Here is a 22818-nt window from a genome sequence, read left to right as displayed (position 1 = left end):
ATGCATCGGATAATAAAAAAGGTCTATAGTCTTCAAGAGCTGCGTAGTGCGCGAGAAATTGTCTAATCCTTGTACTGTAATTCCATGCCAAATGAGGAAGGCACTCTCTGAGTCTGTGATTGCGTTAGGTTAAAAAATCCGCCCCTTTAAAACACAAAAAAACAAAAAGAGCTCCTGGTTTCAAATTTTTCAGTCGGTGCGGGACATGGTGAGGGAAAACCTTGGAGTGAAAACACATTCTGTCCTGCGACAAGACGTAAGTCTCCAAAACTTCTTCTTCACTCTGACTTGCCTGTTTAAATTTGCCTGTGAAACACACAGGGGTTGCTAATAGTCGCGGGGGCTGGCACACACATGTGCATGTGCATAGTTTCCCCTGTGTGTGTGTGTGTGTGTGTGTGTGTGTGTCAGACCTTTTGCCATTGCTTGGTTTTGTTGCATTTGTTGCAGATATATGGACCTTTCTTTTTTTTTTTAGGTGTTGAAATGCATTTGAATGCAAACTGATTCACGGTCTAGTACTTTGCACTAGGCAGACGATTTAATTTTAATTGTGTCACTGTTAGATGAAAGTCCACACAACCACCCATATAAAAAGAATACTGTTGTATTCATATCTAAGAAAGCAATTTCGGCAACGGTTTTTTAAAATCCATTCTTTAATGTTATGGACAGCTGGTTCCATTAATTTACGAGTATTTAAATATGTTTTAAACTACTGTCTTTTCTAACCTTACCAGAGCTCTCAGTTCTTGTTTAGACAAACAAGAACTGTGGGGGGGCGGGGGTCGTATTTTGTTTAGACATACAGATCCTGTCACGGTTGCATGCTGATCAGAGGATAGATCTGTGATTGCACTATGGCATCCAGGGTGGTTGATTAAATCTCAAGCCAGTATGAAGTCTGGGAATACTGAGTTCATCAGCCGCCATCTTTCTTATCTGTTGATTTTTATCTTATTTGTGGATTTGGGGAAATTATGTTAGCAGAATTTAATGTCTTGCCGTCTGTCTTTTTTATGACATTGGCATTCACAACGCTGGAAAAATGAGTGCAGTCTCTCTCTCATGGTTTGCCATGTTTTCTCTTTCTCTTTCTCTCACTTTCTCTCTCTCTCTCTCTCTCTCTATTACTGGTTGGCAATCCACCAGGAACAGTGATTACAATGTTTTATGTTTTAATCTACTTCCTGTCATGTGTAGTATTTTGACCATCTGGCTATTTCTGTGTGTGGGAGAAGGAAAGGGTTGGCACAAGGCAGCATCTTCAATCCTAATAATGAGACTGTAGGCTGAAAATTCTGCTTAGACGCAGTGATCTAGTCTATGCTTCTAAAAGTGTAAGGGTTATTGAATTGTTTGAGCAAACAAAATTGGTACACTGGTGACCTGAGGATTGCAGAGTTCTTCAGAAGCAGCATAGTGTCTTTATTTGTTCAGTAATGGAGAATTAATTTAGAAGCAATTATGCGGCTGGCTGTAGTCAGCAGTGGCAAAGAGCAAATAGATAGCAGACGGTGCGACTCATTCATGCACGAGAACAGGGATTTAACAGGATGAGCCACCCAGCAGCCTGGAACACAATGGTGATCGCTAAGTCTGGAGTCCGTTAAGAGTAAACAGTTGATTGAATCGGGCTTGTGTGACGAAAAGATAAGCTGTGTGAAATCAAACTGACGTTACGGTTCTATGCGTGTCAGGTGAGCAACGTGTTTTTTGTAAGACTTGTTTGAACACGACTGAAGCCGTGTGATACTTGAGCAAAACAGTGGCTGGGGGGGTGGGGGCCGGGGGGTGGGGGGTAGGAAGTGGGTGAGCTTGTGCCAGTCATGCATTTTTTCTGGGACAAGAGGGATGATCTACTGTTTTTTTATGGGTTAAAGCGAGTTTGATGCAATTTCTTTTTCTATACAAAATTAATTTTGTATGAAAAAAAATGAAAAAAACAAGTCAGTTTGTGTTATCACTACTGGCGTCTCTAGCTCTGATAATGAAAGTGTGGCATTTCTCAGTTACAAACCAGACGTCCAAAGGTTAGCAAATAAAGTGAAGTGGCTAACCGTACAACTGATCCTCCACCACCTCCAGTCTCCGGAAGAAACACAAGGACCAAGGTCATCATGACGGCTTCCAATCATCGCCAGCTGGCTCCGGCTCGGTGCAGGAGCCCCTTTAACAACATCAAGGTATGTTGCCGTGGTAACCCTGATTACACTGCAGTGCAGTGAGTAGGAAGCACACCCCATTCATTTGTATATCTGAAATACATTCTCACATGGAGTGTAGCACAGTGGGTAAGGAACTGGGCTTGTAACCGAAAGGTTGTAGGTTCGATTCCTGGGTAGGACACTGCCGTTGTACCCTTGAGCAAGGTACTTAACTGAAATTGCTTCAGTATGTATCCAGCTGTATAATTGGATATAATGCTATGTAAAAGTTGTGTAAGTCATGCTGGATAAGAGCGTCTGCTAAATGCCTGTGATGTAATGTAACATAACATTTGAATGACCACATTGACTACAGAAGACTTTCTAAGCAGAACTACAGAGGCTACGCCGCAAGATATAAACCATTAGTTAACTGCGAAACAGAGTGGCCTGGTAACAATTTGCTAAAAAGTACCTAAAAGAGCCTTCAGATTTCGGAAAAAAAGATCTTGTGGGCTGATGAGACCAAGTCTCACTTGTATCAGATGGCAAGAGCAAAATGGGGAGGCAAAAAGTATCAGTTCAAGCACTCCCCCTCATTTGTGAAGCATGGTGGTGGGGGTGTTATCATTTTGGAAGGTACATTATGCAGTAACAAATTTTAGCACGAAATTGAGCAATCTTCCTGCTGCACGGGCTGCTGGTTGTTTTCTTTTTTTCTTTTTTATCAATATGTTCCTGGAATGATCTGTGCTAGCTGAGGTCATATTACTGTGTGTGTGTGTGTGTGTGTGTGTGCGTGTGTGTTTCTGTATGGCATGTGTGTATGGTGTGTGTGTGTATGCGCGTTCGTGTGAGAGTGGTAGGCACGGTTCTGTATGCTACTGTATGCTACTGTATGTGTGTATGGTGTGTGTGTGTGTGTGTGTGTGTGAGAGAGTGTGTGTGTTGGTGGGCCTGCCTGAAATGTCTGTCTACACAAGCTGGAATGTTAACTTCCAGAGAACTCGAGCTTCCTGGTTAATATCCCATATCCACCTATTGTCTTACTTCTGGCTGCAAACACTCATAAACCAGGCTGTGGAGCTCCATCCATAGACACTTGCTATGTGACAAAGTCTGTAATATCATCCATTTAAAGCGTAAACGATGACACTAACTCAAGTCTTATGATCTGCAGAGTCTTTGTCATGGACAGCAATCTCTCATCGAATACCAGCTGTGGTCACATGCTAAGGCACACAACCAAAAGCAATTAAACAAATAAAAATTGCATACGCAAAAATCTCACTCTTCGATGCACACTATTTGTTGATTGTACCAACTGGATATTCACCTTTAAACATTTATTTTTCTTCAGCAGTAATCTTTCTGTTCAGTGGAACAACTGCTCTTGAACTTGGATGACTCTTAGTACGTTCAGAGTTAACCAGAATTATATTCCTTAAGGCGGCTTTATATGCATGCAGTGTGTAGATTGCAAGCATGTCGTTGAGTTCCACCTTAAGATTATGGCCACAGTCACACATCTCTCTGTTGATGAGTAAGAAAGCAATATCTCGGGTTGGGAAAGCAATCAGCAAACCTATCATAAAACACACAATAAGTCTAATAAAGCCGTATGTACACAGCTATAGCAGTTAAGAATTCCCGATCAGAACAAAACAAACGTTTCTCTTCCTCATTTTTATTTTTGAGGTAATTCCCCTGGCTTTCAGTTTTTCCCCGATCGTTCGATAAACACTGTAATCACGGACTGTACCGTCAATTTGTTTAATAATTCACCTTGCCCGTCTTACATTTATAATTTGCTGGCGTCCATTTCTGTCCAATTATTTCCTCTATCCCCTCCCTTGGTGGCCATTTTGTTCGGTGCTAATTCAATCTATCCCTCATACCACAGATGTTTTACGTGACTGTTACTGTTGAAACTGCTGACACAAAGCAGCTCACGCAGACAGCTGACAGGTGATGGAATGTTTACGTGGCTTGTTACCATGGCGTTGTACCGGGCCAGGTCTGGCTTTGTCCCGACGCGGGCCAGAACCGGGTCATTTTAGTCCACCTTTTTCCCAGCATAACATTTTTACACAGAGATCGATATCGGTATCGATATCGATATGCCCTGCGTAAAGATGGCTTAGGTTAGGCATTGGCAACACTTACTATTGATATGGTGCCTAAAGTATTCACTAAACACACACATATGGGTCTTTAAGAACACCCAAAAATTGGTGCATAACAAATGAACCGGCACGTACAAGTCGGTATGTCAGATAAAGGTCCTCATTGTGAAAGACCTCACACTGCGGCATATACAGGAAGTCATTTGCCAGGAAGTGGCAAATCCTGGAGGGCTGCAGTGTCTGCAATATTAACTCCAGTCCTGAGGACAACAGTGACTGCAGGTTCAACCCCAGTCCTGAGGACTACAGTCACTGCCACACACATCTTTGATGTGGTTTTTTACATGCACTAATTGTTCATGACATCTGAGCTTTTGTATGTGTGTGTGTGTGTGTGTGCATGTTTTTTATTTTATTTTATTTTTCAGTTTTTTGTCTTCTGCCACGGCCTTCTCCAGCTGGGTCACCTTCTGTTGTCTGGCTACCTCAAGAGCTCCGTCTCCACTATCGAGAGGAGATATGGCTTCTCCAGCCGGACCTCAGGCCTTCTAGTGGCCTTCAACGAGGTAGGCACACTTAAGATTAACTGTTTGATGTTGACACATACGTAAGAAATAAACTGACATATTTTTCATATATATATATATATATATATATGCATTTTGAAAGATTGACCTTGTAAGGTGTAAGATCACAAATATGTGATTAGGATGCTCCTAACTGAACATTCTAATGCTGATTTCACAATCACTACTGGAACACTGACTTAGAATTCTAAGAAACACTTCAAAAGATCTACTCTCCATCGGAACGAGGGCTAAATACCAGGATGTCTGGATGAAACCCTCGGGCCAATGGCGTGGGGGTGTGGTCTGACTCTCGTACCTGTGCAGGTGGGGAACACGGTGCTGATCGTGTTTGTCAGCTTCTTGGGGAGCCGGGTGCACCGCCCTAGGTTCATCGGCGCCGGCGGGATTATCGCCGGTCTGGCGGGCCTCCTGCTGGCCCTGCCGCACTTCCTCAGCGGGCCCTACAAGTACAGCAACATAGACAGTGAGCGACCTCACCATCGCCACCCACTGGTGGCTCCCTTGTCATTGCATCGGTGATGTTTCGAAAGGGGCATTTTTTCAATGAAAGTTTTCAAAAATACCCCTGTGAAGACTGCAGTCTATAGGAAGGCAGGGCTTGGTGTCTTTTACACATCCTACCCCCTGATTCAAAGTAGGGCTGTGAAAGATGGAATTGTTTTCAACCAACTGCACATGCTACTGGGTGGGGTTTGACATTAACCATCAACATCCAAGCCCACCACATCCTGCATCCTGTAGTCAGATATACTTGCTGTGAGGGCACATATTTTAGTACAGTTGGGGGATAAGGGGGAGGGAGGGGGGGGGATCTACATGTTTAAAACTTATTTACTTCCATTTCCACAGTTTTCCTGTTCACATTTATCACAGACTTATTCCAAAGCGGTGCGGTTCTGCCTTCGTCTAAACTGTAAATTATGATTGAAAATGGCTGCAGATACTACAGAACTTTGCCTCATCGGAAGCAGCTCTCACAAGGAACCGCAGAACTGCACGCAGAGGGAAGGCCAGGACCACCAGGCGGTATTGCCCATCATGCTCCTGGGCCAGCTCCTGCTGGGCATTGGCTGTGTACCCATACAACCCTTCGGCATCTCCTACATAGACGACTACGCCGGCAAGAACAACTCCCCATTGTATCTCGGTAAGGGGTCAATATCGCAATGAATCCTTTGATATCAACGTACACTATATGACCAAAAGTATCTGGACACCCCTTGGTTGGGGGCTGTTTTTCATGGTTTGGGCCAGGCCCCTTAGTTCCAGTGAAGGCAAATCTTAATTCTACAGCATACAATCACATTCCAGATGTTAACAATTTGGGGAAGGCCATTATAATTAATGTTATTTCTGAATCTGGAATAATTCATTTTCTATACTGGGCGAACATAATAATTTATTAGTAATGTAGACTGCATAATGAATCAGATTTGTACAGGGTGCAATCCTGGCAAAAAAAAAGTACAGTATTTGAAATACTTTAGTTATTTATATCCTGTCAAAATTGAATCGCTCCCTATGTTTGTATATACTTTTCAACTAACCCAAAATGTACAATCGCACAAAATAAGAATTTAGTTGTAAATTTTGGTGAAAATAAATAATTTCTCTTAAAATTGTCCAGTGATCTGCAGGGTGTTTTTACAAGCGTTGCACTACTCAAATATATTTTTCATTCCTTTATCCAAAAAGCAGACATTTTTCACACATTGTCTCCATAAGGGTGATTTGAAGGGGGAAATTAAAACCAGTCATCTGCATGGCTTCCCACGGAGGCAAACTGGTTTTAATTTACTGTTTTTAATAATATACTGGCTTCTTGCAGGCATAGTCTTAGCCATAACGACGGCGGGTCCTGCAGCCGGGTTCATTCTGGGGTCCCTGATGCAACGTCTCTACGTGGACATCGACAAGCCTGGTGAGTTCCATTCCTCTCCCTTTTGACAGTTAAAGGGGAATTACAGTTTAAAACGCATATGGGCTTATTTTATTTATAATTTTCTTCTAATGAATGTGTCGCCCGTCATTTCTCGATTGGTTATTTCGTTTTGTTAATATTTTTTACGATGTTTTGTTGCTTGCCTTTGCAAATTCAGGAAGTAGACCTAGGCAGCATATCATTGCGCAACTTCAACGCTATGCTTTTCTTTGAAGAAGAAGAAAAAAACGGAAACCGTACTACTATGTGGACTTGCGCAAAAAAAATATGTCCTTGTTTCTAACGTTAGACATTTAAAACGAAATAACTAATCGAAAAATGAAGGTCGACACATTCATTTGAAGGACAATATAAACAAAATAAGCCCATATATTTGTTTGAAAGTGCAATTCCTCTTTAAGTGTTGGGCCTTCTTGTTTAAAATATTGCACCTGAATGGGACTGTTTGGCATCAAAATTGGACTGTTCCCTAAGCTGAACTGGGTCCGGTTTCAGAATGCAGCACTGCTGTCGGCAAAGAGAAAAATGTCTTTTCTATTCAATTGATACGCGATACACTTGACCCTAATTCCCATCACGTGCATTATTCTCTGGCAGGCAAAAAAAAGGTAAATAAACAGTTGCATGATGTGCAGAACGATGTGGCAAAATCAGGCACTGTCTCTCACTTTGAATTCAACCATAGGAGTGTCTGTATCAGTATATTCATCATTAATAGAAAAAGTGTTCAGTACAGCAGGAACAGCAATGCTGGAAGAGTATTCGCATGTTTCACAGCAAGTCTGCAGTGTGCCATCGCAGTGCATTGTGGGACGCTGATTCAGAAGCTTAAATAATAGCACTGGCCACGCTCGCTAGTCTTAGAGAATAGCAATAGTTTTACCAGCATGGACTTGCTGGCAGGTTTTTTTGCTTTTGTTTAAGTTTACGGTCCCTGGTTCTGCAGCTTTTTTTTTGCTTTTGTCCAAAAAGGGCAATGAAACCTGAAAATGAACTCCTGGTGCCTCATCTTTGAGAAATGCAGGTCCGCGAATACCAGGAAAAAAGCAATAAAGAGGAAAGATCGATTTTCGAAATCTACTCTTTGCTCCGTTGCTTGATGTATTTCGTTGCGAACACTGCACATGTGCAACTTTCTTATGGACCTTGTATTTGTTGATTAATTCATTTGCATCAAGGGCTTAAGGGCTACATGTCAGATATTTTTTGTCTGCGAATGATGACGGGTTAGGGTTATGGTTATTAATTTGCTTTAATTCATTTAATAAATTTAAGGGTTTCGTAGCTACATGTCAAATTATTTTAATTGGTTGGGGACACGCCCTGTTTCCTCCACAGGTACGGTGGCGAGGTTGACCAACAATGATCCCCGCTGGGTGGGTGCCTGGTGGCTGGGCTTCCTCGTTGCCGCTGGCTTCCTCTTCCTCGTCTCCATACCCTACTTGTTCTTCCCTCGCGAGATGCCGAAGGAGGTAGGACAAGGCAATTAGATAGCTGCCTAGCTAGCTTGACAGATGGTCAGCAAATTGCCTGGCTGTTTAGCTTGTCAGGTAGTTAGCTAGTCGCTTACTCCCAATAATCGGGGTGTTGGTGTGCATGTAAATGCAGCCATTAATATCAAGTCTTGCATAAAGAGACAGAGGACCTACACGACTGACCAAATGCAAAAATTCATTAAACATAATTTACACAACAAAAAAAAAAACACGGACAACTTGCAGTTTTAAAGTTTACAGTGCAATGCAGACTTGGTTTGACCAGTCAGTGTGGTTTCCGCTGGTCCCACACAAATGACAGGGTAATGTGAACGCTTCCCTGAAGATTCAGAGACACGTTTACGGGTAATGTAAACATGCGCCATCTGAGGGGCCCTCAGTTTACAGTGCCTCCAACACAGATGGGATACCCACATGCGAAGATACGCGGTTTTGAAAATCCGTCATGGAAGAGCAGTCTGCAAAACGACAGCAAGCATGCTGCAGCTAGTTTTTATTATGCTTTTATTATGTTTGCGTTTGTAAAAAACAAAAAACAAAAAGCCAAACATTTTAAGACAAGCGTAGCTGGCACCTTTCTAGAAATTGCGCAACCCGAAATGCACTTGATACGTCTCATTCATCTCCCCGAAGTTCAACTGTCAGTTCTGTGGGAACACAAGGCCTGTCTCTGGCCTGTGGCAAATAAATACCACAGGGTTGCCCAATCCTAATGCTGGGGCTCTCTCACTCCAGCCCTGAGGAAGCACACCCCTTTTAAACAGCTAGGGATCACGTTAAGCTGCTAATTGAGTACAGTCACAAACACAAGAACCGACAAGAACGATTATTAAGAAACGCCCGTCGTGTTCCCGTGATGAGAACGGACTGAATTGTCCCATCATGCATTGCAGGATGGCGGACAAGACTGGACAAGCTTACGGCCAAACATGTTCAGTTCCCTCATTTCAATGAACGTAACTGAAATCTTTCTAAGAATGAAAACGAGGAAGGAAATATGTTATAATAGCTCACTGTGATGGAATTCAATAAAATTTCATAAGAATAGAATGGAATGGAATTACATTATTTAATTACCCTTTATTATTTCTCATGAGTTGCTCCTGGAATCAAATGCTCTCAGTGACTCAGAGAAGATGTGACTATAATATAAGTCATATAAGTAAGTTCGGTGTGTGTCAGTCCGTACATTTAAAACATTTTTGCTCTGTTTAGTAGTAGTTCATGCATGAAAGGGTTAAAAAGTCCAGGGCTCACAGAGTTTTATACTTGAGAGGAAAATGTGTAAACTTCGTGAATTTGGTGTCTATCAGTCCATCATCAAAAAGATATGGAAGGAGTGAAATTATAGCAAGCCACAGCAAGCCGTATAGCCATAATTTATCCACAGTCTTATTTTCATAACTGCTGTCTTTGGAGTGAAATGGTTAAAGAGTTGTAGACTGGAGCTCAGAATGTGTCTGGTGACCGTCGGTGCATTAAATAGAGGAGGAGCTGTGGCAAGTCAAAAAAGCTAATTTTACATAAACTTACTTCCCTCTTATTTGTGTATGTCATCAACTTCTTAACATTTAAGTTATAGCGAAACAAAGAACCGAGGAACAATCATTCATGTATTTTTTTTCTTCTCTAGGATAGATTCATTCAGGTCATCATGCTCGTTAAGACATCTCAAAATGAAACGATGCTTTAGTCGTTTATGTCCGATGTGCAGATGCGACGTGTGGTAGGCCACCGCAGGGAAGCACGGGGAAGTTAACCAGCCGTTCCTGTAAAATGAATGAAGCGGGCCGAGATCATGTGTTTCGCAAACAATAAGCAGGTTGTCGAGCGAAAACGTGTTCGGGTGGATGGGAGTGGAGCTTGGGCAGGGTTTGGGAAAAAAAAACAGAACAAAAAGCACAGCACCAACCTGTAATTAAGTGCTCAGAGCAAAGCTGCTCTGAAAATAGCAACGCTATGGTTTTGTTTGCTGATTCCTTCCAATTTAATCTTCAAAGGAAACCGCGGCGACCGAGCTGGAGCCGGAAGTGGAGCGCAAGGTCAAAGAGGAAGTGCCGAAATCTGACCCGCTGATGGACCTCTCGCTCGGCCAGTTCCTCAGAAGTGAGTGCGATCGTCCGCAAGGGCAGGAGTTCAAGGACCACAGAGGGCCATTATTTTTCATACAGGTTTTTTTAATTTAAGTTGTCAAACTGGGTAATAAATCCACACAGTCTCACGGATGCATGCTTTCAGTTTTCGTAGAGCGCAACGCACCAGTGTCCATTATTGCCCAACTGGTAGTTCTTTCCAGATTTCCATTGCGCAATTTAGCGGATGCTTTTGCCCAGAGAAAGTGAAACGGTGCGCATGTTTTTAATGCGCTAACATGCAGTGGTAATGTGACACCGGGAAAAGAAAACAGTCACTCAGTCGCGGTTTCTGGAACCCATACGGTCTCACCTCACGGGCACTGTATCTCTACACAGGTGTTGCTTTCACAGGTATGCTGTTTGCTTTCATTTCAGTAGACCTGACCCGTGACTCAGTGTTTGCCTATATTGAAAATTTGACCTACTTTCCTGACACAACACAACATATTTTTTGGTTATTTTTCTTGCGTGAAACTGATTTAATACTATTGCAACTGTTATACTCAAAATTGTATTTGAATTACTTGCTCTTTACAGTACTTATCAGAAAAGCATTGTGCTCCATAAATTCTCTTTATACAATTATATATTCAAAAAAGAGCAGTTGCTTTTGTAAAATTATATGTTTATTTTTTCTTAACACAAAGCTTACGTTGGATTATAAATTATTAATTTTTCAATGTATTTATTAATTTTTTAAACAGGTTTTCCTAAAATAGTACTGAGGACTCTGAAGAACCCGATCTTCCTTCTGGTTGTTTTGGCACAAGTTAACCTAGCTGCCGTGGCTGCAGGTGTGGCAACATTCATGGCGAAGTTCATCGAGAAGCAGTTCACAAAGACGACGTCCTTTTCAAGCATCATCATAGGTGGGTGATCTCAGAAAAAACGAAGGCACAAACATTTCTTTAGTATAAATATTTTTTAAAAGCCTGCATTGGCCAAGGAAGTTATTTTTAGAAGCACGTCGGACCCACGCGTTTTGGCTCACGGGCCTTCATCAGGGCACGACGAAGATGAGCATCCTCGCTATGGTCGTTGGTAAGATCCTGAAGTTACACAAATGTGCACTCTGCTTGTTATGCGCTTCTGCTTTTGCGGTGGAAACCGAACGCGTGAACGCGAGTGTAAGAAGGAATGTCACGCAGAGCGAAAGTGAAACGGCGTTCAGTCACGCACAGCTGCCGAGAATGACCGCTCCAGTCCTCCCCGCCTTAACACCTCCCCCCCCTCCCCCATCCCTCTCCCATCCCCCCCACCCCCCCCCCCCCTCCTAGGGGGCGTGAACATTCCGGCGGCGACTCTGGGAGTCCTGCTGGGAGGGGCGGTGACGAAGAGGATGCGCCTGTCCGTCAAGGGCATGGGCCGGATGTGCGCCGTCACCATCGTCCTCGGCATCCTCTTCGCAGTTCCCCTCCTCTTCCTCGGCTGTCCCACACAGAGCATAGCGGGGATTTACTCCCCCAGGTGAGCCTCGAATTTAAAAATCTCACCCCCCCACCTATTGTGCATGTTGTTCTTGCCAGCAAATCTCTTAATCATTTCATCAAAGTTGATATTGAGAAATGAAATGGCCGGGAAATAATGACCAATGTTGAAAACATTTCGACAGAGTTCAAATACATAATAGAAATGCTTCTTATCTCAGATACATGTGAGAATAATTAAGTTGTGGCAAAGTGTTCCCCTTTCACAAGAGCTTATCACCCTCCCTATCTGCAGTACGGGGCTAAAAACAAACATAAAAAAAAAAAATGAAACCGGTATATCGTATCTTTAGTCTATCTGTCGTGCATTATGTACATTTGCATTGTCGTGCATTTGCATTGCGTGTCCTTAAAAAGTTATCTTGGCTTACGACAGCGTTCCCACCAGCAGAGAAAAATAATCGAACATTTTTTGCGAGCGATCGCTCGGTGTAACGGTGGAATGGCGCGAGCGATCGCTCGGGGTAACGGTGGAATGGCGCGAGTGATCGCTCGGGGTAACGGTGGAATGGCGCGAGCGATCGCTCGGTGTAACGGTGGAATGGCGCGAGCGATCGCTCGGTGTAACGGTGGAATGGTGCGAGCGATCGCTCGGGGTAACGGTGGAATGGCGTGAGCGATCGCTCGGGGTAACGGTGGAATGGCGCGAGCGATCGCTCGGTGTAACGGTGGAATGGCGCGAGCGATCGCTCGGTGTAACAGTGGAATGGCGCGAGCGATCGCTCGGTGTAACAGTGGAATGGTGCTCGGTGTAACAGTGGAATGGCGCGAGCGATCGCTCGGTGTAACGGTGGAATGGCGCGAGCGATCGCTCGGTGTAACAGTGGAATGGCTTCCTGCTCCTTGTCGGCGAACTCTCTTTTGTGGCATTTCCTGTGTCGATATTGCGCGTGGGCTGCTCTCCTCTTAAGGATTAAACAGCGCAATCTGTTTCCATTTTAGTAGTTTAACAGGGAACAGAGATTGTCACAGTTAAGAGAGCTGGCCGGGTGGTAGGCGTCTAAGATTTCCCTGTGTTTTAGCCGCCCCCCCCCCCCCCCCCCCGCCCCCCGCCGCATCCCCCCTACTCACCCACCGACTCCATTTTCGGTTATATCCCCCCCCCCCCCCCCCCCCCCAGGGCTTCATTAAGCATACATCATTCATTAAGCATTTCACTATATAAAAAGATTAATAATAAAATAAAATAAAATAAACATGTGTGATTGGATTTCTTCGCAAAGTGTGCCAGCAATCGTCTCAGGAACAGACCGACCTGATTACCTCTTGCGTCTTGCGTAACTCTTTGGTTCAGTAAACTCTCTGAGGGAGTCACTGAACCGTGTACCTTCTTGCCGACGTTTGATATTGTTTTAGCCCTGGGGGGAGATTCTCACGGGCAAATTAAATACTGGTATTTCTGCGTTCGGTTCAAATTATGCACAAAGCACAGCAACATTTAACCTTTTGCAAAAACTACGCAAATCTCTTGCAAAATGCATTCATGCGTTGGTCACGGTCAAAAGGAGGGGCTTATCAGAAGTATCATAACAATACCCAAGTTAGCGGCCATCTTTCAATGGGCGTATGCCGTTAATACCTGGGACGAGCTGGAGGCGGTGATGTTGGCACGTCCGATGCCCCGCATTTGAGTAGCGAAGGGGCCAGGGGCGAGCGTTTTGGCCTGAATCAGCCACCTTTCGTCTCAGCCTGGAAAGTTGACTTCCTGGTTCTGGTTCCTTCCTGGTTCACAGGCAGCAAGGACCCCTGAAGTGCAGCCAGAATTGTGCCTGCGAGTTGGAAACCTTCGATCCCGTGTGCGGCTCGAACGGGGTGGAGTACAGGTCACCGTGCAACGCCGGGTGCACCGTAAAAATCGTGGATTTCAGCAAGACGGTTAAAGTTGTGGTGAGTGAATTTTCTCATTAAGTACCTTGCTCAAGGGTACAGCAGCAAGCTGGGAATCAAACTAGCAACCTCTGAGGTAAACAACTACTCTAACCCCCCAATCCCACCCCCCCCCAACTGCCATTTGGGGGACAATGCTATTTTCATACAGTGATGATACCAACTGTTACGCCAAAGTAATTACATGTTTGTAGAAGTGGTTATTACATGTTTGTAGAAGTGGTTATTTATTATTTCTAGAGGTAGATATCTCAGTGCGTTTCTCTGGGGAGGCACTAGGGGATGGTACTGTACAGTACTTATAAATACAATACAGAATTAATGAGTTGAGTTTTTTTGCCTTTCTGAAAGTCGACTTGCCATAATCAATAAATACATTTTAATGCAAAAAGCAGGATTACTTATACAGGCACTGAATTTTTACTTAAAGGCCACAGGTTCGATTTCCAGGTAGAGCACAATGTAACCTGTGGCACCTGTGGCATTCCACAGTTCACCTGTCTACTCCTGCTCTCTTCTGTACCAGGTGACTCGTTCTTTAAATTCACTTTTTGTCTGACTCATAGTGCAGGAACTGACTCATTGCACATTTCCTCAAAATACCTGTTCTGTGTGATTAATCTATGGTCTGTGTAATAATCTTGTGTGTGTGACCTGTTTTTTCGCCCTTTGTAATCAGAACAGAGGTACACTGTGTGAACTGGAATTAATGTTTTCATGGCTATGGATAACTGCTACACAATGAGTATTGTACCTTATCGAACCTCTGTTTTGTAGTTCCCATGACCTTTGGTATACACCTTATTGTACGTCGCTTTGGATAAAGACAAATAAATGTAATGTAATGCATTCAAGATAAGAGTACCACACCTACAAATCATTCACTCATTCATTTGTACACACACATAAAATTGGACTGAGATTAAAGTCAAAGTTAAGTACATACAATTGAATCCAGGCCAGTATTTTTTCTTTATTACTGGCACAAGCTAATGTTTTGGCTGTTGTACGACTTTTCCATGGGACCGTATAAAACTCGCTGTTATTTTTTTAAATGAATTTCAATATTTATAATCTCTTTCCATTGTTTGAAGAAACCGTGGTCAAGGTTTTATGCCAAATTGTGTTGGTTTTGACGCTAAGGTTGTCTTTCTTTCGTTCAATGCGGTCGTTGCTGTGCAACTGGAATTTTTATCATCAGGACCTTAGCATTACACCCTGTACCCTTTTTATACATTATAATATTTTTTGTATCACAATTTAGAAATTGTGTCCGATTTTTCTTCTCACTTTTGTGCTCAGATCTGGAATAACATCCTCGTGCTTGTTCAAACAAACACCTCCCTTAAATCCTTCCTAACCGCAAACTTGACGTCGGAGAAGCAGACTTGTCAACACAGGTCTAGATAATACCTTTCTCTTTCACTTTGCCTCCCTCCCTCACTCACTCTCTTTATTTTTGCTCTCATTCGCTATTTCAATACATATGAACCGCTTCTGTCTTTCTTTTTTATGTTTTTTTTCCCCCCTTTATCTTCCTGTCACACGCCCATGGGAGGGTCCGAATAGTAGGACAGTTTTTTTTCTGGTTTTCACTGGTGTTCTACTTAGAGAGGCAGGCTTTTAAACAAACCTACTAAAAGCAAATCTTCTCCTTTCCCCCTCACGGGTTCCAGTCAAAGAAACACTCAACTAAAATAAGAAAGACACTAAAATAGACAAAAACCGCAGCAAAAAAATTTCAGCCACGTTGTCCTGGTTTGCCTCCCTCTCTCTCTGTCTCTTACACTCTCTCCCTCTCTCTCTCTCTCTCTCCCCCCCCCCCTGTCTCACTCTCCCTCCCCCTCTCTCTCCCTCTCTCCCTCTCTCCCTCTCTCTCTCTCTCTCTCTCTCTCCCTCGGTGCAGGGATCCCTGGTATCAGAGGCCTAATGTGTCAGGGGAAAAAAAAGCAAAGCTCTTGACCCCTGGGGCTGATTAATTAATGCACCCCAGGTGTGTGTGCCAGACGGAAGGCTTAGCTGCAGATTACTCCGATCTCCACCGCTGGATCGAGCCCTGACACACACACACATGCACACGCGCACACACACACACACCACCCCCCCCCCCCCCCCCCCGGTTTGGAATGCCCAGTGCCCAGTCCCGTCCACACTGAGGCTCTCTCCACACTCTCCCTCCACTGTCAGTTTCGGGAAAGCGCTGGCAGGGGTTCAGAACTGGCTTGCGCAGGCCTGAGTCAGAACAGAGCACTTTTTTTTCCTCCCCCTAAATTGAATAAATGTTTATATAAATAAATGAATTGACATTAAACATTGCGTTGGCTTTCCCCGGTCCCCTACGCTAGCGTTGCGGTTGCCGGCAAGATCCCCACGCTAACCATTACATTGCTGCTTGACCCAGAATGCCTCTGTGATCTCGATCAGATGTGTAGCCCAGGCTCGCTGTGTGCTCTTTCCTCTCTGCTGAGTCCATCGCTCTTCAGGCTCCCCCCTGTAACCGAATATCTTTGGGAGATGGACGCCCCGCAGCAGCCCCCCCCCCCCCCCCCCCCCAGTGGAACACACTGGGACTTGGTGACCATGAGCACTTTTAATATCACTCTCAAAACATTTATTTTTCAAGCATCTGTTAAGGGCTCGTCTTACAGTAACTTTTCTTTTTGGTTTTTATTCGGTCCACCTATAAGCATAAACACTTGCGTTTAATGGTGAATGCACTTTGACAGATTTTATGCATTTTAATATGTTCCTCACTTCTACTTCTTCTCCTCCTCCTCACTGCTACTTCTCGGCTGACCACGACTTCCACTCATGAGTCTGCTTATGCCCACGGCTGGAAAACTGCGACATGTAGGGCGCTGGGTTTGCGGTTCACTTCCTTTGCGGAAACGAAACCGCTCGACACGCGCGGCAAGTGCAGCGACACAATGTGTGCTGCTGTGGGGCGGCACGGTGGTGCAGTGGGTGGCACTGTCGCCTTGCATGTCCCCCCCCCCCCCCGTGTCCGTCCGTGTGGGTTTCCTCCGGGCACTCTGGTTTCCTCCCACAGTCCCAAGGCGTGCAGGCCAGGCTCACATGAGTGAGTGAGTGAGTGAGTGAATGGTGTGTGTGTGCCCTGCGATAGATTGGCGGCCTGTCCAGGGATGTGTCCCTGCCTCTCGCCCAATCCACGCTGGGATAGGCTCCAGCACCCCAAGTGACCTTGCCCAGGATAAGCGGATGTGGATAATGGATGGACGGATGTGCTGGTGTGCCGAGGTGCCTTGTAGTCCCTGCTCTCGGTTCCCTGGTCCCTGGTCTCGGATGGTTACGTGATGCCCGCTGCGTGTCCTCCGTCTCCCCCCTGCAGAATTACACGGACTGCAGCTGCGTACCCGGGCCGGACGGGTCTCAGGGACACGCCGTTCACGGCATGTGCGGCAGCCGCTGCTCCCACCTCTTCATCCCCTTCATCATCATGTCCACCCTCACCTGCTTCGTCCTGCCCATCTTCCAGACCCCGTCCTTCATGATGATCCTCAGGTACGTCCGTCTTAGTCTACGGCAGCATGGCGTCCCCCAAAATCTGTCCTGCACCCTCAAAATCCACCCTGTCTTTCACGATGATCTTGAGGTATGTCCACCATCATAGTCTACACAAGCAGGATGCCATAAAATTTGTCCTGCACCCCCAAACCCTACCCCTTCTTTCATGGTGATCCTGAGCGTCATTTGTCTTGGTCTGTACCAGCAGGACTCCCCAAAATTAAATTAAATATGAAATATTAAATGACATATTCGCACATCCTGGGGAGTTTGCAGGAGCATTTAAACTTTACCTCTCTCTATGGAGCAGTGTGCTTTTAAAGTTCACCATGTAAAACACGTCAAAGCAGGTTGGAGCATGTTCGACAGATACAGAGACACGAGGGGTCGGTGGGTGGGGAGGGGAGGGGAGGGTGAGAGGAATGCATTGTCGTGGAAACAGGCCTTTAAGTGTTTTGAGGCAGCAAGTGTCATTCTACATCTTACATTATTCACATGTACGTACTTCCAAGTGCCATTAATAAAATAAAAAATAAAACACTTTAAAACAGCATTGCACAGCTTTAAAACAACATATTGCACAACCCGTCCATACTAACAAAGTCCCTTTGGGGACTATGGCCTCTATGGCTCGTACTATGTCCTTACTGTTTAAGATATTAATAGAAGAAGGCACAAATGAGTTTTTAAAACGATTGAGTCACCACTTGGGAGTTACAAGTAAGTGGACAAAAAAGGAATTTAATTTAATAAAGCCTCTCCTCTCCTCTCCCCTCCTCTCCTCCCCTCTCCTCTCGCTTCTCCTCTCCTCCCCTCTCCTCCCCTCTCCTCTCCTCTCTCCTCTCCTCTCCAGGACAGTGAAGCCTGAGGATAAGTCTTTTGCTGTTGGGGTGCAGTTCATGCTCTTCAGAGTGCTGGGTGAGTAAGAAAAAACAAAACCGAAAGATCCCCCTCTTCCTCCTCCTCCTCCTCCTCCTCTTCCTCATGCATCAGGAAACACTAATCACCAGTTCTTTATAAACCTAACCCCCTTGCTTAGGAGCCACTGGTCCAGAATGAGCCAATCACACCCCCGCACACACATGTGAAATCTAAGCCATGGGATCATTAAAAGCTGCTTGTGGAGCGCTGATAAGAGTTCTGGAAGAAGGATTGTTATGAACAGTCATTCCCAAGCGTTCTCACCACCCACTTACAGCCTCACAGCCTCCTTATGAAAGTGTGTATTCTCATACGCTGAGACCACTCCTCAAACTGGTCCAGTGTTCTCAGTGCTGGAAGAATGTTTATGGGAACGGATCACACAGCTATTGTGAACTGTGTTAAATTATGGGTCATCGCCCCCCCCAGTCTTGCCAAAGCAAAGAGCTCAGCATTCTCGAAGGATATTGCTCCACATTCTTGGAATGACAACAGCAAAGACTCTTGTGAAACCAGCTGTGAAGTTTAATCACCAACACATCATTGCTGCGGTTATCTGTACAATAATGCTTTCATAATGATTCTATTTAATTACTCATTACGTTTTTTATTACTTTAACGATCAGTTACAGTAAATTGTACTAGGCTACAGTTGCAATATTGGTATTCAGTGGAGCTATGATTTGGACATTTGCAAAATGGCTGTAATCAGCACTGTACGCATGCATCACACGTATCATTAAGCGTGACTTGGTTTCAGCGAGTGGCAGCGTACTGTATTGTTTTTCAAAATATTCACAGTCTGTATTTTCCACAAAAAGTAATGGTTGGAAAATAATAATAATTTTTTCAACAAGTGGCCATTTTGTTTCCTAAGCCTTTCTGCCAGCTCCGGTCATATACGGAAGTGCCATCGACTCGGCGTGCATCCTGTGGGGGAAGAAGTGCAAAAGCAAGACTTCCTGTCTTTACTACGACCTGGACATGTTCCGACAGAGGTAACGTAGTCCTGTTTCCATTATTACTGAGCGCAGAATCCACTTTTTGTTTATGCTCTCCCTGTCCGGGTAACATCGTTGTCATCATCCTCATCATTGAACTTCACGCGTCATCGTCATTGGTGTGATGATGTGTGAGGTTCTGTGTGATTGGCCTCATTTGCAGTGGTATGGAGGTTAGAGCAGTGAACTTAGCTTCAGGGCTCTAGGTCTGACTCAATGGTCACTCCTTCCTTTAAAAAAAATCTTGTCGTTGTTGTTGTCATTTCTCTCATAGCTTTGGAGTTCCCACTTTTTGTTCACAAGCCATGGTTCTTCGCCGCAGTCACCTCTCTTAATATGGGAGAGCCCAGACGAGCTTTCGCTAGCCTCCTCAACATGCTCTACTGTCGGCTGCAGCTTCCTTATCCGCCATAGTCTGGCAGCTAAGTTCCATACAGCCACTGAGCTGGACGGATGTTTCACGTGCAGCCTGTGCGGGCAGACTGTGAACACCCCGACTGACCAGAGGGGGCAGTAGAGCTTAATGAAACACAGAAACGCCATACGAGGAGGCTAGCCACCACAGTCAGCACTGGCACAGCCTGGACGTAATACCAGACCGTGGTGGGTGCAAAATAGGCCTGTAGGGTATGAAATAGTCACTGGCTCTTCTGTAGTATTATCTGGCCTGTAGTGTGGGGAAATAGTCACGTTCTCTCCTGTAGTACTGTGTGCCCTGTAGTGTGGGAAATAGTTACTGACTCTCCTGTAGTACTGTAAGGCCTGTAGGGTGTAAAATAGTCACTTGCTCTCCTGTAATACAGTGTGGCCTGAAGTGTGGGAAATAGTCACTGACTCTCCTGTAGTACTGTGTGGCCTGTAGGGTATAAAATAGTTATGATCTCTCCTGTAGTACTGTGTGGCCTGTAGGGTGGGGAAATAGTCACTTGCTCTCCTGTAGTACTGTGTGGTCTGTAGGGTGTAAAATAGTCACTGACTTTCCTGTTGTACTGTGTGGCCTACAGGGTGTAACATAGTCACTGACACTCCTGTAGTAGGCATGTTAATGTGTTATCCTCATGTCAGCAAACAAACGAGAAAAAAACAAACCTGTTTAAACCTGCCTCACATTCCTCCCTCACACACCTCCCTCACACTCCTCCCGCATGCTCCTCCCTCTCAGGTTCCTGGGCCTTCTGGCACTTTTCCTGTGTGGTGGGTTTTCCTGCATACTGCTGGCCTACCTGGTCCTCCGACGGCATCTCGCGAGGCAGCAGACTGAGCGGGAGAAAGGGGAAGACGCCACCGCGAACACTTCCAAAGTTCTGCTGAGTGAAAGGAAGGGCAGTCCATAAGGTGTGCCAAGATTATTATTATTATTATTATTGACATGTACAGTATATATGATGAAGCTATATATGATTAAAGGTTTCATTTAAATAAGTAAAAAATATTAATTAATTAATTAATTAATTAATAAATAATAGTCAACAATAATAATAATAATAATAATAATAGTAGTTATGTCACCCGCTGCCAATGTGAAGACGCTTCCCATCAGCTGAGGCTGAGAGGGGAAAAGCAATGAGCCAGTTTAACTGGAATACTAAGAGGCAGCCAAGTTTGGGGATTTTTCTACTACATTGAAGAGCACCCTGTTTTGTGTGAGCCAAGTGTATCATTGGAAAATGGGGGGGGGGGGGGGGGGGGGTGCACAAGGAGACAATCTTCCACAAACATTGAAAGGTTCCTTTTTCCATTATCATTGGCATTCTGGGACACTGGAGGACTCTGGATGAGTGGTTCTGGATGAAAATAGTGGGGTGCACCTCTTTACCTCAGAAAGAGTCAGGTGACTGGAGTGCAAAAAAAAAAAAAAAAAGAAGATGAAAAAATAAAGCTGTTTTTCGGCCAATCCCTGATTGATTGTTTCAGCGTTCAGACTCACACCCTTAATAAACCATCAGAGTCTGAAGGGCGAAAATCTGAGTGTCTTCTTTCATTAACGTCATATAGGCGTGCCTTCACTAATCACATACCATGATAGCTGTATTACCGCACATAGCCATTTCCTTCAACTTAAAGGGGAATTGCATTTTCAAACACATATGGGCTTATTTTGTTTATATTGTCCTTCTAATGAATGTGTCGACCTTCATTTTTCGATTAGTTATTTTGTTTTAAAGGTCTAATGTTAGAAACAAGGACCTATTTTTTTTTTTTTTAGCGCAAGTCCACATAGTAGTATGATTACCGGTTTTTTCTTCTTCTTAAAAGAAAAGCATAGCGTTGAAGTTGCGCAATGACATGCTGCCTAGGTCTACTTCCTGAATTTGTAAAGGTAAGCAACAAAACATCGTAAAAAATATTAACAAAATGAAATAACTAATCAAAAAATGAAGGTAGACACATATGTGTTTTAAAGTGTAATTCCCTTTTAATGTAACAGGCATGCTTCCTTTTATGTTTGCCACAGTTTGATGTCAAACAATTGTTGTTATTCAGTTTCAGTACAGCGAGGTGATTGTTTTTTTTTTTATATCGCAGATATATCCATTTGTATTGGTGCGCACAGCATGAGTGAATGTCTGGACGAAAATAGCCTAAACTTTTGTATTGTATTGTTTGAAAATGTGAAGCACGGCATGATGTTCATCTGTACTATTGTTTTACTGTTTCAAAACCTCCTGTGTGTGAGTCTTATATTTGTCCCTTGCCTGTAAGCGACAATAAGAGCACAACTCTGAACGCAGGTATCCAAATATGTAACACTTTCACTGTAAAATGCATGTGTGTATGTATTATGTACAGCTTTTTTTCCCTGGCCAGACATGTGAAAAGCATTGAATCTGTGAACTTAGCGTCCACTAGATGTATCGTTCAGTGTCGTTCTCATACTTAGCTCATTCTTTGTCAATAGCTTCTCGTTCTTTGGGCTTGTAGTCGCTTCCAAAGATGTGAACTATCGAGGCCCCCTGTGCTTATTCTGCACGACCAAACAAAGTCTGGATTTCGTCATCATTTGCCCTTAACTTTAACACACAAGTAAGTTTGAACATTCATTACACCCCCCCCTCCCCCCCTACTTCCTTAAGTGCAACTTGTAACTTCCTTACAAGTTTAAGTAGTTCTCAAAAATAACTCGTCAGAGTGCTGGTGAACCCAAAAAAAGAAGAAAAAAAAAAAAGAAAGAATGAAAAAAATAAACTCTTGAAATAAAAGTTAAGGACAGGTGCTTACTGATTCCAGGCCCAAAAGCTGCTTGATAACTACAGCCCAACAGACAACTTGTCTACTGAGGTGAATTCCTGATCACACATTGACTTCTATATTCTATATTCTATAAAATGTTTTATCTTTTTTTGTGTAAAAACAATTACATTAGCTTTTATATTTGTTAATTTGTCTCCTAACAGTTACGTATTAAGCTGTCAATGCTACAGGGGCTAATCCATGCCATTTGGTGTTTGTTAAGCTTTGAGGAACACGATCCAATGTTTATCTAAGGCAAATAACGTTATTTTTATAATTACGTTATTCAACAGCCTATCGCGGAACTAGCGGTATAAATTTTAAATGGAA

At 44.0% G+C, this 22818-nt stretch overlaps 1 protein-coding gene across 2 annotated transcripts; it reads left to right on the top strand.

Moving 5' to 3' along the window:
• Positions 1-99: 99 nt before the first annotated feature.
• slco2b1 (solute carrier organic anion transporter family, member 2B1) lies at positions 100-22407 on the top strand. 2 transcript variants are annotated; one of them, XM_035434193.1, is made up of 15 exons: positions 100-256; positions 2089-2186; positions 4702-4839; positions 5167-5326; positions 5804-6010; positions 6692-6784; positions 8144-8277; positions 10302-10407; positions 11141-11305; positions 11714-11903; positions 13657-13810; positions 17160-17332; positions 18189-18253; positions 19134-19254; positions 20420-22407. In XM_035434193.1, exons 2-15 carry the CDS (start codon positions 2121-2123, stop codon positions 20589-20591), a joined length of 1944 nt encoding a protein of 647 aa, XP_035290084.1. In that variant the 5' UTR covers positions 100-256; positions 2089-2120; the 3' UTR covers positions 20592-22407. The 2 variants fall into 2 exon arrangements, with proteins under 2 accessions (XP_035290084.1, XP_035290085.1); XM_035434194.1 differs by lacking the exon at positions 100-256 and adding an exon at positions 1239-1700.
• The last annotated feature ends 411 nt before the right edge of the window (positions 22408-22818 follow it).

The sequence above is a fragment of the Anguilla anguilla genome, chromosome 9 (assembly GCF_013347855.1).
Source record: "Anguilla anguilla isolate fAngAng1 chromosome 9, fAngAng1.pri, whole genome shotgun sequence".
Lineage (NCBI taxonomy): Eukaryota > Metazoa > Chordata > Actinopteri > Anguilliformes > Anguillidae > Anguilla > Anguilla anguilla.
Note: the sequence above shows the minus strand (reverse complement) of the source record. Positions and strands in the feature narration are given on the sequence as shown.

Bases quoted from the DNA above. Each gene is read 5' to 3' on its own strand.
- slco2b1 (XM_035434193.1), top strand. From the start codon at position 2,121: ATGACGGCTTCCAATCATCGCCAGCTGGCTCCGGCTCGGTGCAGGAGC. The intron at 2,187-4,701 runs GTATGTTGCCGT...TTTATTTTTCAG, and splicing joins GCCCCTTTAACAACATCAAG to TTTTTTGTCTTCTGCCACGG. The intron at 5,327-5,803 runs GTGAGCGACCTC...AAATGGCTGCAG, and splicing joins CAAGTACAGCAACATAGACA to ATACTACAGAACTTTGCCTC.